This window comes from Salminus brasiliensis, chromosome 17 (assembly GCF_030463535.1).
Source record: "Salminus brasiliensis chromosome 17, fSalBra1.hap2, whole genome shotgun sequence".
Lineage (NCBI taxonomy): Eukaryota > Metazoa > Chordata > Actinopteri > Characiformes > Bryconidae > Salminus > Salminus brasiliensis.
This window is the reverse complement of record NC_132894.1, coordinates 30,531,076-30,544,317: the sequence shown is the minus strand read 5'-3', so window position 1 is coordinate 30,544,317 and position 13,242 is coordinate 30,531,076. Positions and strand designations below refer to the sequence as shown.

At 43.6% G+C, this 13,242-nt stretch overlaps 2 protein-coding genes across 2 annotated transcripts; both read right to left on the bottom strand.

Moving 5' to 3' along the window:
* Positions 1-595: 595 nt before the first annotated feature.
* csnk2a2a (casein kinase 2, alpha prime polypeptide a) lies at positions 596-4,484 on the bottom strand. Its single transcript, XM_072660677.1, has 12 exons — positions 3,947-4,484; positions 3,685-3,796; positions 3,488-3,589; positions 3,287-3,337; positions 3,063-3,122; positions 2,880-2,963; positions 2,680-2,790; positions 2,492-2,593; positions 2,281-2,381; positions 1,506-1,654; positions 1,242-1,329; positions 596-1,141 (listed from the first exon to the last, which is right to left on the bottom strand). The coding sequence occupies exons 1-11, from the start codon at positions 4,054-4,056 to the stop codon at positions 1,256-1,258; spliced, it is 1,056 nt and encodes a 351-aa protein (XP_072516778.1). The 5' UTR covers positions 4,057-4,484; the 3' UTR covers positions 596-1,141; positions 1,242-1,255.
* Positions 4,485-6,030: 1,546 nt separating this feature from the next.
* On the bottom strand, positions 6,031-11,712 carry znf319a (zinc finger protein 319a). Its single transcript, XM_072660629.1, has 2 exons — positions 11,330-11,712; positions 6,031-10,483 (listed from the first exon to the last, which is right to left on the bottom strand). The coding sequence occupies exon 2, from the start codon at positions 10,304-10,306 to the stop codon at positions 8,534-8,536; it is 1,773 nt and encodes a 590-aa protein (XP_072516730.1). The 5' UTR covers positions 10,307-10,483; positions 11,330-11,712; the 3' UTR covers positions 6,031-8,533.
* Between the last annotated feature and the right edge of the window lie 1,530 nt (positions 11,713-13,242).

Sequence of the window (13,242 nt, the reverse complement as noted above, 5' to 3'; positions counted from 1 at the left end):
TAAGGCTACAAGGTAGACCAACTAGGTAGAACTGTCTAATAAAGTGGACACAGTGTTTAAACACTCCAGCAGCACTGCTGTGTCTGATCCACTACTCAAACCACCAGCCCAACACACGCTAACACATTCACCACCACCATGTCAAGGTCACTACAGTGCTGAGAATGACCCACCACCCCAACGCTACCTGCTCTGGGGTGGTGGTCTTGTGGGGTCCTGACCATTGAGGAACAGGGTGAAAGGAGGCTAACAAGGTATGTGGAGAAACAGATGAACTACAGGCTGTAATTAGAGAAGTACACAGTGCTCCTATATGGTCAGTGGAATGGAGGAAATGGACAATGGGTGTACAAACAAAGAGGGGGCTTTAATGTTATGGCTGATCAGTGTACACGCACGTGCACCATTTTGAGGGGTTGAATAATTTCCTAAAGAATCACACTGGTAGTGGAGTCCAGTTTCAGCTGATGAAATGGCACCAAAGTTTTCGATCTTCTAACTTCGATTCACCCTCAGATGTTTTATTCATATTATTTAAAACATCCATAACATGAGTGACTCAACATGTTTAAAAACACACACTCACATACCAAACTGGTTAAAAATTATCATCTCTTGTTTAATATATCATACTTTCAATAGATTGCAGAAAAGCCTCCATACCCAATAATACTATAATTTAGAATCTGCGCTCATTACAGCAGGGCAAGTCACTGACCAACACAATCTTCCACATAATGCAACCTGGATCCTGAGCCCACATCAGTCAGATCAGTCATATAGAGCCTGAGAGTCACAGGGAAAGAGCAGGCATTCTTTCCCAACCACAATATATCATATAACTTATATTTCAGGGTTTTTTTCTTTTCTTTTTTTTTTTCTTTTTCCTTTTTTAAAGAGAGATGTTCAACTTAAAAGAGGACAGGAGGGGGACATACAGAATACCAGAGTTCCTGGTACCTGGGTAACTGGTGGCAAGCAGCACTAATACAAAGTGAATGAAGGAGAGGGGATCGGCCAGCCCATTGTGTGTCCGTTCTGTACATGTCTTGTGTTTCTTAATGACTTCTTGCTCCAGTAAAGTGAAGCTTTACACCTGAAACGCAGGGTCTCTGCCAAACACTGAGGTAAAAAGGTTTTCCTGGGGGAGGAGAACGACAGGGGGCATTAAAAAACAAACAAACTACAAGATCACAGTTCTTCAGCAGGCAGTAATGCACTTTTAATTAAAACCTTATTACCTGCTTTTAGCTCATCATGTTGCAGTTGAGCTGCTTATTGCCAGAGTGCCATCTGAGTTTGAGAGAGACTGTCCCTTTAGCACGGGATCTGCAGAGAGGGAGAGAGATATGCCACACTATGTTCACTAAGATATTAAATTATACAGCCAGATACTGGCCTATACATAGACACACAGCATGGCATAAAGGTTGCAAGTGCTGGAATGTTGGGTTCTGTCTAGTGGAACTGCAATGCAGAATGGCCAACACTATCCGGTCACTCACAGAAGTAAGGGTGCTCCATGGCCTCCTGGGCGGTCAGTCTCTGCTGATGGTCATAACGCAGCAGCTTGTCCAGCAGGTCTAGAGCCTCAGGACTCACCAAGTGCTGATTCTCTGGCTGAACAAAGTGCTCCCAACGCTTTCGAGTTTGCCTGAGGAGTTTCACCAGCAAAAAATGAGTGTTAAGCCAGAACTGCTGGATGGTAGCTGTTCCAAATTCATTTTACTCATATGCATACAGTCAAATTACACTCAGAACATTAACCCGTTAACACAGGAGTCTTATGAACACGGCGGCATGTCAAAGTCAATGCTTCTTAAAGTGTCTATTAATACATTTGCGATAATACAGCTCAGATATAGGGTTCAAACTTTTCCTGAATCTGTAGAGTCTGCCATTTCGGCCGCATATTATTGCCAGATTGTAAACGGCCCACATCCAGAGCTACAAGGCTGTAAAGATAATATACTACTTTCCTCATACATTCCACTACTTTTGTGAAGGTAAGACTGGTAAACCCATTACGAGCAATGAAACAATTGGTCCACATGAGTAAAGGTATGTTTTTACAAGAAATGTGAAGTATTTCTGAAATCTGACTTAATTTTTTCTGGTTTAGGATCAGACTATTTTTCATACAGTGCTCTGGGTCACCTGAGGTCTCATTACAGGAAGTGCTGTGACAGTTCTCAACATTTTGGCATAACATATGTGGATATTATTTATATGCAAGCATTTTTAAGAAGATCCTTTATCCGCTATTTAACTAAAACTCACTGTCCAAGCAGGTCTTTGAAGCGTGTGTCCAGTTCAATGTGGTACTTATTAAGGTAGCTGTAAAGCTCTTCGGTCCCAAGAACCTTAGCAATGCGGACAAGCTGAAACAACAAAAAACTGTGTTTAGTCGCTATATACTTACAAACTCCACACAAAACCATCCTTCCCTTTTGATACTCCATGGTGCAAACCATCATGGTATGGCTATTACCTGGTCATAATTGTCCTGGCCATGGAAAAAGGGCTCCTTTTGGAAGATCATACTAGCCAGCATGCAACCCAAGCTCCACATGTCTAAACTGTAATCATACATCTGCAGGACAATCGAGAAAAACAGGTGTCAGGGAACTGCAGTAAATAATGCTGTAGTTTTTGTACAATACTGTAAAAACACCACACCTGATAATCAACCAGCAGCTCTGGTCCCTTGTATGATCTCGAGGCCACCCTCACGTTATATTCCTGCGCAGGGTGATAGAACTCAGCAAGGCCCCAGTCTATCAGGCGCAACTAAATCACAAGAAAGGCGCCCAGAGAAAATGAGTCGGATGACACTTGTACCAACACCTCGCTAAAGGCTTTAAAATGATGATCCGTACCTTCCTCATTTGGTGGTCTATCATGACGTTATGTGGCTTCACGTCTCGATGCATGATCCCCATGCTGTGAGAGTAATCCAGAGCCTGTAGAGGAACCATGCAGAGAAATGAATTAGAGTCCTCATTGAAGATGAGATTGGAAATGGCAATCGTGGGAGACTACGTGTAGGCTAGCATTCGTACCTTTAGAAGCTCGTACAAGTAGAAACGAATATCAAAATCTGTTAATCTCTGGTAGAGATCCTGCAAAAAAAAAAAAATAATTAATGGATTCAGAATGAAAGAATGTCAAAACCAAAACAGTAGCCGGTAAAACTATAACTAAGATTGTCCTTTAATTTGAATCATATACCGAGCGTAATTATCTGTTTCTACAGTTGGAACAACAGTAGTACCTGTCTGCTTACCTTAAAATCTGTGTTGTTGATGCACTCAAAGACAAGGGCTGGTGTTCTGGACTGCGTTTAATAAAGACACCAGTTATTAATCAAGACACCGATGAAAAAACACCAAACAAATATCCCACATATCTGAAATTTACAGTGAATGCATGTCTGGATCTAAGCCTTGCAAGACAGACAGATATGGTCCCTTTCTGGTAGACCTACCACAGGATCCTTCACCGTGTCCACAAGGCGAATTATGTTGGTTCCTCCCCTCAGGTTTTCCAGGATTTTGATTTCACGCTTAATCTTCTTCTTCTTCACAGGCTGCAGAAGTAAGGTCATGGTAAGTGAGGAGCTATATGCAATTTGCTGTGTGTGTGTGTGTGTGGCTGTAGAAGACCTCAGATCTCACACCCCACCTTGAGTATTTTAACTACGACCCTGTCGTTGCTGTTGATGTTGATGGCTTCGAACACCTCGCTGTATTTGCCTCTTCCGAGCTTGCGCACCAGCTGATAGTCATCTTGATTGCTATGTATGTGTGTGTGTGTGTGTGTGTTTATGTGAGGGAGAGAATCAGCCAGTCAGTCAGTCAGTCAATCAATCAGCTTCATGCAGCATTCATGCAGCATTTTTTATGCTAAACATAGGTATAAATAACAGAAGAATGTGCTGAAATACCTCCAACTAGGCACATGTGCTTCATAATCCCAGTAATCCTTGCTCTTCAAAGTGTTGACATCAGCATACACCCGTGCTTTGCTGGCCGCCGGACCAGGCATGGCGGGCATGGGCGATAGAGCTGCCTTCCCCCCACCGACCACAGCACTCCTAACGCAGATCTGCAAAGCTGAGCGGTTCTTCTCGGGTGTTTTGCAGAAGCAGCTATAGTAGTAGTAGCAGCAGCAGCAGCAGCAGCAGCAGCAGCTGGCTGGTTCAGATCTCAGCAGTGAATACCGGCTGCAGTGCAGCGGGGACCATGACCTCTCGTTAATGCTCGCTACGGTGAAGCAGCGCACGAAATTGACTATAAGCAACCTGTTCGCCCGCTGCCACAACGCCAGTGTTTTACCGTTTAGCCAGTGACGCTGGGATTGCACAGCAAGGCGACATACGCATGGCGTGCGCACCAACCTGGGCTGCGCAGAGGGGCGATAAACAGATGCTGGCTGAGCGGTAAAGGCTAGCGGACTGCCGTGAATATGGACAAACGCAACATCTGTGAAGCGAGCTGCTCAGCTTAATACCCAGCGAGTGAGTGAGTTAGTTAGCTAGCTAGCTTACCGTAAGACGGTGAAGGGATTCAGGGGGCTCGTGTGCTCACTGGCTAGCTCGCGCTCTCCGTAATGGCGTAGTACACACGCAAAAGGGACATCTGCAAGCCAAGCAGGTTGGTCTGGTTTTTCGATGTATCCTACGTTAAGCTACGGTTGCTATCTACATATAAACCCGAGACTGTGCTCACAGCACCTCACAGCACCTCTTTAACCCCACGTCCAGCAGCCTGCTGTTTTACTCGCTCCGTCTATCGTCTCCCAGCGCCGATTCCGAGGTGCTATTTTTGGGAGAGGGCGTCCACTTTCTCGGCTCCCGATAGCCACTATTAATTCAAAGCAGACATTACTTGTCTCCAATCAGGAAAACAGGGTCAAAACCACCGGGGAACGACCCCACAAATCCACCCAAGGGGTGTAGGGCTCCCCTGAGCTACCGTGAAGCAACTTAGCCTCCTCTGCTTCAGCTGCACCAGCGAAGGCTCCGCTGCTGGACGCTCTGGGCAGCGGAAGCGCTCGATGCATTTCCAGAGCGGTAGATTTCCAAAGGAAAAGCATGGCCGATTCCAGACAGAGCGTCTTAGCTTTTAATTCAGCATTTCTTAATAAGAAGAAAATCTGTATGAATCTGAAAAATTATTTTAATGGAAGTGTTATCATTAAAAATTGTACAGAAGCATGTTTTCAGTTCAGGACAATAAGGGTTCGGGGATTTTTCCAATTCATTTTTAAGAGTCCCTAAATAGTGAAGGTAAAAATATTTAGAAACAAAAAAAAATTGTTTAAATTTAACTAAATTAAATAAATTATTCCTTAACCATTATAGTTAACAGTGTATTTAATGTAAGGAATTGGAAAGGAAGAGTCCCTAAATAGTAAAGATGAAAAAATATTTAGAAACAAAAAAAAATGTTTAAATTAAACTAAATTAAATAAATTATTCCTTAAACATTATAGTTAACAGTGTATTTAATGTAAGGAATTGGAAAGGAAGAGTCCCTAAATAGTAAAGATGAGAAAATATTTAGAAACCAAAAAATGTTTTAATTAAACTAAATTAAATAAATAATTCCTTAAACATTATAGTTAACAGTGTATTTAATTTAAGGAATTGTTTAATAAACTAAGGGAACAGTTTAAGTCATAAATATAATTTTGCTACCTTGTTACATTAGACGCTCCGTACATTTTATTGGGTGGAAGTTTTATTGTATTTTAACAATTGCTTTGTTTTCCCTTATGCCCTTATGAATACTGAACTACCACACTACCATAAAAATGAGCTCATATTTGTAAAATAAATTAGGAAAAGCTTTTGATTCAGTCTGTCTAGGTTGCTAAAGTAAAAGTTTTGTGTAAATAGCTTTTCACGTCCGTCTCTAAAGACGCTGCTACTGAAGTCCAACAACGATACATAGTAAAATGTATTCCATTCAATTCTTAATATTCATCACTTACGATCAGCCTACCACAAAAGGACAAGTCCATTCATTCATAGTCTGTCTTTACAAACATTTATTGGTTAATGCCATGTAGCCTAAGGTCATGATACACTCGAGTGAAGCTTTTTTGTGCATGGATATGACAAATTATTGACATAGGGATATATACATACTTCAGTCCCTTTACCATTCTTCAAAACACTTACGTCTCAAGGGAGAGGGTGAGCAGGAGAAAGAATGAGGGAGGGCTTGTTTTAGTGAGGGTTAGGGTCAGAGGCCGTGTCCCCTTTGGTTATCCATTACATTCAAGTTATTAAAACTAGCAATGGACACTGAAAAAGTTTAATGATACAGGGTTTTCTCTGCATTGCGAAAATATAATATTTTGTCTTGTGGGAGTCAACAAATATCACATCTCATACAAAATTATGTCCACTGATTATAATTCTATAATTATTAGTAGTATTACGTCTCTACAGGCTGTTTGTCTCCGTCTGGTGTTTGTAATAAGTCCAAATGATCACGGTCAGTACAAACGCTGACTGCCGTATTAAGGTGCAATTTTGTCTAAATTGAGGGATTTCTTTTCGCCAACCGAACCACTCTGTTGTATTACTTAATACAGCCAAAATGCACAGCCGAAAATCTGTTGACCGTTGTCAAAGATGGGACGCGTGTACAATTTATATGGAATGTTTTCCACCAACCGCTTGGTGATTCGATTCATCACCTCATTTGAAAGGAGGACGCAAAACTAGTAAATAAGAAGATATACATGGCAAAGAAAATGAACAGTGTTTCTTATTAAAAACAAAAAGGGAAATTATCATACTAGAGCCACTGTAACGGAGTAATACCTGCCCCCTCGGACAGGAATGACCACTAACACACAGTTTACAGTATGGTGCAGATACACAGACACTAAATTCTACCACTGTACTCAAGTCATAGCATTACAAAACATCCATTTCTGAAGAGTATTGCAGGTATTAGAGCGTTGATGAGCAGTAACAACACCTGGATTTCTTTTCTTCCAAGGAGACTACTTAACGGTTGTGACGGACATGTCGTTACTGGGCAGCTTCAAAACAAATGTAAGTCACTGTGCACCTGTAAACTGTATGCATACCAGTGCATTAGTGTTCCTGGTAATTGTTTCAACTCCCATGATAACTACAGGGATGAATTCACCACTTATGCTGATCACATACAATTCCAATACTTCCAGAGGAGCTAACTGCTTGTACGTAGTTGCGTATCGAATTCGGGCACCCCTGGGCAAATTATGTCAGTATACAGCCTCTACAGAGATCACACCTCTGGCATTTTACTGACTTTGTGTTTGTTTGTTTGTTTGTTGGCGTAACCTGCTCTGTTAAAATGTGTCTTGAACAGAATGTCTGGCCCATTTTATGTTTTATATAACACAGGCAGAAAAATGCCAGAAAGAGGTTTCCTAGAGAAGTAGTTCACTTATTTTCACTAAGAGAAACACGCAATTTGAACAAGGGTGTCCGAACGTCTGCAAACGACTCTACGTCACCTATTAGAGAACATACAAATATGCACCAGTGACAGCTTACAACATAAAGTATTAAACATACAAATATTAGGTTATTCATGCATGCACACACCCCGTTACATCATGGGTTAGGCGTTGGGAGTTATACGTTACAAATACATAGTCACTATACCGAGCAGACCGGCCCTATATACAAGTACTATGGCTGGTAAGAAGCATGAGGTTGTACATACACTGCACAGGGTCAAAAGGCAACCAGTTTGTCCATAACAGGCCCCAGTCATTTATTCCAGCCAGTGAAATCCAATTTTTTGTGTTTTTTTTTTTTTTGTTTGTTTTTTTAAATCATGTACTTTTTTTTTTTGTCAGGCTTGGAGGTGGGCCAAGTCTGGCCACAACGTTTTAAAGCCTGATAGATTGATGGAATTAAGATCAGCGATCTTGAACTCGTGAGAACTGAACTCGTCACAACAGCACAAATAAGTCCTCCTCTCGGATTTCTGGACATATTTGGATTTCAAACACTGAAGAGGAATCAGTCTTTCTGAATGCATGACCTAGAATCACCTTCTACTTAACACTTTTTGCCTTTTTTGTTTTGTTTTTTTGTTTTTTTTATTTTATTTTACCGTATTACACCTAAGTGTGCAATGATCACGACGCGAGGAGAGGCGAGGTTCTTTACCACTTAGTATACGTCACAAACGTAGAAAAACACCGTTGTTCAAACCATTAAGATGACTTGAACATTCATGTGCTGCAGCTTTTGTGGTTCTTTTCCTATCCAGTTTAAGCTTTTTAAGGCCTGGCTGGAAGAGGGAATACTGGTTGTACTGTGAAATAGCTTGGAAAGGAAAAAAAAAAAAAATCCATCACAGGTCTTGTGTTTTGCACTTGTGTCAAATGAAACACGATAAGTCATAGCAAAACTAGCATACTAGCAAGAGTGTCATATTTCTAAAGTAAGCACTATGTATTCGTGGCTTCCTTAACAGGCCGAGAAGCTGGTTGTACACAGGGTTTTGAGGTACTACTGTATGCACGGGGCTACTGGATAGCCCCCTCCTTCTGCAGTGTGTTGAACCGTGTGCTCTTGCAGAGCCCCCAGCTCCCCAAAGCACTCGCCGCACCAGACACACTTAAACTGGGCCTCGCGCGAATGGACTATGCCGTGTTTGGCAAGGTGCTCCCGCTGCTTGAACCCCTTGTCACAGGTAGGGCACTTAAAAGGCTTCTCCCCCGTGTGAACGCGGCGGTGTCTCTGGAGCTCGGAGGAATACTTGAAGCGCCTCTCGCAGTCCGAGCACTTCATGGGTTTCTCGCGGGCCGGGTCGCAACGGTGCTGAACGAAATCAGATGAGGACTGGAAGCGCCGGCCGCATAGGGAGCATTTCAGCGGCTTCTCTGTGCAGTGGGAGTTCTGGTGCCTCTGGAGTGTCGACGACTTCTTGTAGCCCTTCCCGCACACGTCGCACTTGTAGGGCTTCTCGACGGCGTTGGAGCTGGAGCTGGACTCTCCGCACTTGTGCCTGAGCAGCTCCCCGGACTGTCGGAACCCCTTCTGGCAGGCGGCGCATTTGAACAGGCTCTCGATGCCGTGGACGTGCTGGTGGTACAGAAGATGAGACGGCTGGAGGAAGCCCTTGTCGCACTGGTTGCACTTGAAGGGCCGGTCGGCAGGGTTCTTGTGCGTGCGGCGGTGGCGTACTAACGCGTACTGCTGCTTGAAACTCATCTGGCACTCCTCGCACTGGAAGGGCCTGTCCTCGGAGTGGGTGCGCTCGTGCTGCCGGAGGTCCGACGGACGCTTAAAGCTCTTGCCGCAGGTGGCGCAGCGGAACGGCCGCTCGCCCGCCGGCTGGCACTGGTGGTGCAGCAGTTCGGACGACTCCTTGAAGTGGAGCTCACACAGGTTGCACTTGAACAGGTGCTCGCCAGAGTGGGCGTACATGTGGCGCACGAGGTGCTGCCGGTGCTTGAAGGTCTTCTCGCAGACGGCGCACTTGTAAGGGCGGTCTGCACTGTGGGTACGCTGGTGGTGTGCTAGGTGGGACGCCTGGCTAAAGCTCTTCTCGCAGGTGTTGCACTTGTAGGGCTTCTCTCCCGTGTGCACCCGCTCGTGGCGGGACAGTTCGGACAGGTGGCGGAAAGCCTTGGAGCACACCGAGCACTTGTAGGGCCTGTCGGAGCCCTGGAAGGCAGTAGAGGAAGAGGAGCCCATGGCCGCTCCGCTACTGGAGGACTCTCCCGTGGATGCCTGCTGGGGGTTAGAGGAGGACGAGCCAGGCCTGTAGGTCTTCTCGCAAATGGAGCACTTCATGGGGTTGTTGCCGTTCGTATGCTCGTTGTGATGTTGCGCTAGCGAGGTGAGAAGAGAGAATCCCATTTTGCACACGCCGCACACAAACGGCTTCTGCTCCACCTGCACACACTGATGCTCTAGCAAGTCGGTGGCCTGATTGAATATCTTCATGCACTGAGTGCACTGAAACGAGCGGTCCTGGCTCACCATGCACTGATGCTCGTGCGGGTTTGCGAGGTGGGAGATGTCGTGGCCGCAGGCGCCGCACTTGTGCCCACCTTCGCTCCCAACTTGCAGCGAGGGCTGCTGGGCCGGAACGGGGTGCTGCTGGGCATGCTGGCTGTGCTGGGACTGCTGCAAAGCCGGGTCGGCGGGCAGGACGATGCCGTACACGGCACTGCCCAGGGGGTTTTCAGCCCCTTGGAGAAGGGGATGCGCAACAGGAGGGGGGGCCACTGCATGCTGCTGCTGCCATGCCTCGGTCATCCTTCCGCTGTACATGTATGGATTCACGGGGGGTGCACAATGGGACCGATGTGGGCAGATGCTGTGGAAAGTTCACAGGAAAAGTACTGTGGGCGTGGCGTTGTTTTTGGACGGATGATCTCTCCTGTTACATTATATGAAATGTAATATCGTCCCACAGTCGTTCACACCATGCGTAAAGCCGTAGGGCGCCTGCCAGGAGAGACACAGCACAAGTTACAAGTTAAACATGGTTCCTGGGGGCTTTGGTTGTACAGCCTTTGTCTTTATCATGTGTTGCAAATATATTGATCTATATCTCTCTCTCTCACACACACACACACACACACACACACACACACACACAGCCAAGTGGTTCAGTCTTCAGCTTCCACAAAACATAAACAAATCAAAAACGTCTCATAAATGTCAGTAAGGTTCAAAAATAACGGGATATTAGTTCACGTATTGGAGATACAGGGTTAACCCGCTGTGTTTAATAGCCTGCTAGCCACCGTAGCCTCCAGAAAAAGGGTGAAATCAACATTTTTGGTTTTCTGCTCCAAGCCCAGCCCTCAGCTCTTAGCCAAAATAACAAAAAACAGTGTCTATGCAGCTACCAGTGCAGGATATGATTGAATTAGCCGGTAAAGTAAGGCTTAAACTCCACATTTCCTTATTTTTTTTCGCAGTTTCTAAACGCCAACTTTAGCTAGCTAGCTGCCTAGCTCCTCAGCTCCCCAGCAGCAGCAGCAGCAGCAGCAGCAGCAGCAGCTAGCTCGGCTAATGCCCTTCCTCTCGCCGTCTGGACAACGGCTATATAATAAAAAAAGAAGCCGAGGCAGGAGAGGAGCAGGAAAATAGGAATCCAGCCCAAACGGTTCACAAAGCCTTTGCACAATGGCATCCCGATAACAGAGAAATGGCCAGAGCCATGGCAGCTCCGTCCCTCCGCTGTGTGGCTACGCCGCGGCTAGTCCAGCCCTAGCAGCCGCCGCCGCCGCCGCTCTCGCAACATGTCGCTAGCTGCTTTTTTAACGTCGCGCTTCGACTCGGTACCTTGTTTTTTCGGCGTGATCCAGCGAAATTAGGACGGCGTTGATTCAGGGGGGAAAGGGAACCAGACGATCCGCTGCCGGTACAGAAGGCCCAAATAAATGTGACGCATCGGACATCGGTGTGCAGCCCCCCCTGAGCAAGGCTGCCACCCAAATCATATGGGCGGATTCAAAGCGAAGGGATCCAATTTCCCAAAAAATAGCAGTGAGCTTTCCTCTGGTTCTGGCTTTCTTCGAGAAGGCTTTGTTTTGGGGGGGATGCACCGGTATTAAACCATTAGGATTCAAACCCAGTTAAAATAGGGAACCTGGGGAAGTCGAAAGCTGAGGAGGATTTTAATGACATGGCTATAACGAGAGACCTGCAGGTCCGATCAGATTCAGTAAAATACAGCAGATATTCGCTTTTTTGGCTATAAGTGTTGAAGAATCAGCCATTTTTGTCAGTGCTATATATATATATATATATATATATATATATATATTCATTTTAATACCTGCATCTGTTCTAATAGGATTGTTTTAATGCTGGGGAAATATATATATATATATATATATATATATATATATATATATATATATATATATATATATATATATAGCCATCTAGCAATTTGGCAATATACAACATATTTTCTTGGTTTTGGAGATTTAGAGACACTAATCTACCATGTACACACATAAGATATATAATAAGCATCTGTTCTAATAGGAATTTTACATTACATTTACATTTACATTAATTTTACATTTTACTGCTGGGGAAATTGCTATATGGCTATATATATATATATATATATATATATATATATAGCCATCTAGCATTCTTGGTTTTGGAGATTTAGAGACACTAATTTACCATGTACACACATAAGATATATAATAAGCATCTGTGGAAATGTCCCTTATCTGAGCAAGTGTTCATTTCATCAATAAAACACTCATATGAGAATACATATATATATATATATATATATATATATATATATATATATATATATATATATATATATATATATATAGCCATCTAGCAATTTCCCCAGCAGTAAAAAAAAGAAATCCTATTAGAACAGATATGCAGATTAGAACAGATGCAGGTATTAAAATGAATACAATAAGAAGAATTTATCATTCTGAAGAAAGTAGGTGAGATCTTTTAGCTAGTCTGAGGAACAAAGCTTGGTTCCAGGTTTCTTCTGGACCCCCGCCTGGATGTGTTCAGTTCCATCATCATCAGCTCACCTGATTTACCAAACCAGAGATGTAGAGGTAAAAACACTACTGTATAACACAAGGTTTAGAGACATCTTTACAATATACTATACATGTCATCATCACAGACTAAATACATCAGTATTTAAAAAATCTACTGTTCAGATACTCTCCCAGTGTCAACTAAGCACTGACCATTTTCTCAATATGCTTAGAAAAGCATCACGTATCACGATACGATAAAATATCGTTATATTGCCCAGCCCTAGTTGTACGATGCCTATAAATACACTAGACTCCCCTGAGGAGAGCTTTCAGTTCACAGTTTGTATGAATGTTTTTTGTATGTATTCTCATATGAGCGTTTTATTGATGAAATGAACACTTGCCCAGATAAAGGACATTTCCACATATGCTTATTATATATCTTATGTGTGTACATTGTACAGATTAGTGTCTATAAATCTCCAATATGTCTGAGGAATAATATTTGAGTTAAGTGAGATATTTAGTTCACCGTTGTGTTCTTGCACAGATTATACAAAATTTTTTAATAGTATCGGACATTGAGGCTTACATGTCTTCACGTGGTCTTCACAGTCAAGGTCCCAGCTAAATTCCACCAGGAGCACATCTTTAACTTAAACAAGCACTGATCCAACCCAAACAAGATGTTGGATGATGTCTACATTTAACAGAAGG

What these genes read in the sequence shown, in the direction of transcription:
- znf319a (XM_072660629.1), bottom strand. Translation starts at nt 10,306, where the DNA reads ATGTACAGCGGAAGGATGACCGAGGCATGGCAGCAGCAGCATGCAGTG.
- csnk2a2a (XM_072660677.1), bottom strand. Translation starts at nt 4,056, where the DNA reads ATGCCCGCCATGCCTGGTCCGGCGGCCAGCAAAGCACGGGTGTATGCT. An exon ending in ACACGGTGAAGGATCCTGTG is followed by an intron (nt 3,338 to 3,487) that starts GTAGGTCTACCA and finishes TATTAAACGCAG; the next exon opens with TCCAGAACACCAGCCCTTGT. An exon ending in ACTTGTACGAGCTTCTAAAG is followed by an intron (nt 2,964 to 3,062) that starts GTACGAATGCTA and finishes GTTCCTCTACAG; the next exon opens with GCTCTGGATTACTCTCACAG.